General features: G+C 53.5%; 1 protein-coding gene across 1 annotated transcript; it reads left to right on the forward strand.

Annotated features, from left to right (window-relative positions):
- Window positions 1-42: 42 nt before the first annotated feature.
- LOC105559193 lies at window positions 43-871 on the forward strand (the record flags this gene model as incomplete). Its single annotated transcript, XM_012007303.1, has 1 exon — window positions 43-871. A coding segment is annotated over one exon (829 nt), but the record flags the coding sequence as incomplete, so codon positions are not given.
- Between the last annotated feature and the right edge of the window lie 936 nt (window positions 872-1,807).

The following is a 1,807-nucleotide window of genomic DNA, read 5'->3' on the forward strand; positions in this document are numbered from 1 at the left end:
CGCCTAAGTGTACAAAAAACTAAAACGCGATCCAACCACTAGCGTAGAGAAGAAAACCTCCTCCCTGATCAAAAAGGCGAACCTCCCTCCGCTAACCACGAAATACCTGACCCCCAGCGACAGCTCAGCACCCAGACTGTACGGCCTTCCGAAGATTCACAAAGAATCAGTCCCCCTACGGCCTATCGTCAGCAACATCGGAGGCCCCACCTACCAACTAGCCCGCTACCTCACCAAACCCCTCCAAAAACTTACCGGCCTCAACGACTCCCACATCAGGAACTCAATGGACTTCGTGAACAGAATAACCAAGATCAAAACCGAGCCCAACGACATCCTGGTAAGCTTCGACGTGGTTTCTCTGTTCACCAACGTCCCAGTCCAAGACACTCTGGACATCATCAGAACACCCAAAGAGATTCCATCCACCCCGTTCCCATTAATAGAACACTGCCTCAACTCCACCTATTTCCAGTTCGAAGGAGAATTCTACGAACAAACCACGGGAGCAGCAATGGGATCCCCGATATCACCCATCATCGCAAACATCTTTGTGGAACACTTCGAGAATGAAATCCTGAAAAAGGCCCCACAAAAACCCTCCACATGGTTCCGATACGTGGACGACACCTTCGTCATCTGGAACCACGGAAGGGAAACTCTACCTCAATTCCTCACTTTCATTAACTCCCAACACCCCAACATCCAATTCACAATGGAGACCGAACAGAATTCCCAAATCCCCTTCCTGGATGTCCTGGTCCGTAGGGACGAAGACGGCACCCTAAGCCACAACGTCTACCGCAAACCAACGCACACGGACCGATATCTCCACGCAAACTCCCACCATCACCCCGCCCAAAAGAATTCGGTAATCAGCTCTCTAGTCCACAGAGCACTCTCCATCTCGGAACCAGCCGCCCTGAACGGAGAGCTAAACCACCTTTTTTTTTTACGTGTGGAAATCCTTTATGGATACCCGGGCCCCCCTCTGGGCTGCGTTCAGATGCCCCACCTAGGTGCCCCGAGTCACACAAACGCCGTTCAGATTCCTCCTACTTCCACCCAGGTGGCCTCCGCGTGTTCCGTTCAGATTTCACCTGAACACACCCGGGTGAAAGGAAAAAGCACCCTGCTTCTAGTACAGGGTGCCAGCGGGTAGATTTTACCGCCAAGTGAAGTGCGCGAATTATTGTTAAAATCTGACAGTTGTGAGGTTAGGCTCGGTGAGTCTGCGACGCTCCCGTATAGCGTCGGTTGGTGTCGGTACGACAGGTATCCTAACCCCAAAACTGTCAGATTTTAACAATTTATAGCTATCTTATTAGTGCCGAGCGACGGTTTCAACTTGCAAATTCGTGTTTTACAGGCCAAAATACACGATTCTGTGAATTTTTATCACAAACATAGAGTGAGAAGCTCTCCTTCCAGGGTTGCGTTCAGATTCTCCAGTCTACCGAGGTCACCCAACAGTAGCTCCGCCCACTCCCGGTCCACCCTACCTTTACCCGCCGGGTGGAAAATCTGAACGCACCCCTGAGAAGGGAGTTTACAAATGGCCCGGGTTATGTGGGACTGCCCCCCTAATGACGATCGGGGTGCCGCCGCTAGCGTTGCGGCGGCTGGGCTTACCGCACTAAAACCACACGGTGACCTGCGCGGTGCTTTACTTGGGGGACGCCCAGGATGTAGCAGAGCTATAACTTCTGGGCGCCCCCCGCACCGGCCCGCCGTTTAACCGGCGGGCCTCGCGCTCCCTCCTCCGTTGTTGTTGGGGAGGGGGGACTCCCCCCGCGGGGGGAGTCCG

Source organism: Vollenhovia emeryi, unplaced genomic scaffold (assembly GCF_000949405.1).
Source record: "Vollenhovia emeryi isolate VEMERY1.0 unplaced genomic scaffold, V.emery_V1.0 DF946833.1, whole genome shotgun sequence".
Taxonomy (NCBI): domain Eukaryota; kingdom Metazoa; phylum Arthropoda; class Insecta; order Hymenoptera; family Formicidae; genus Vollenhovia; species Vollenhovia emeryi.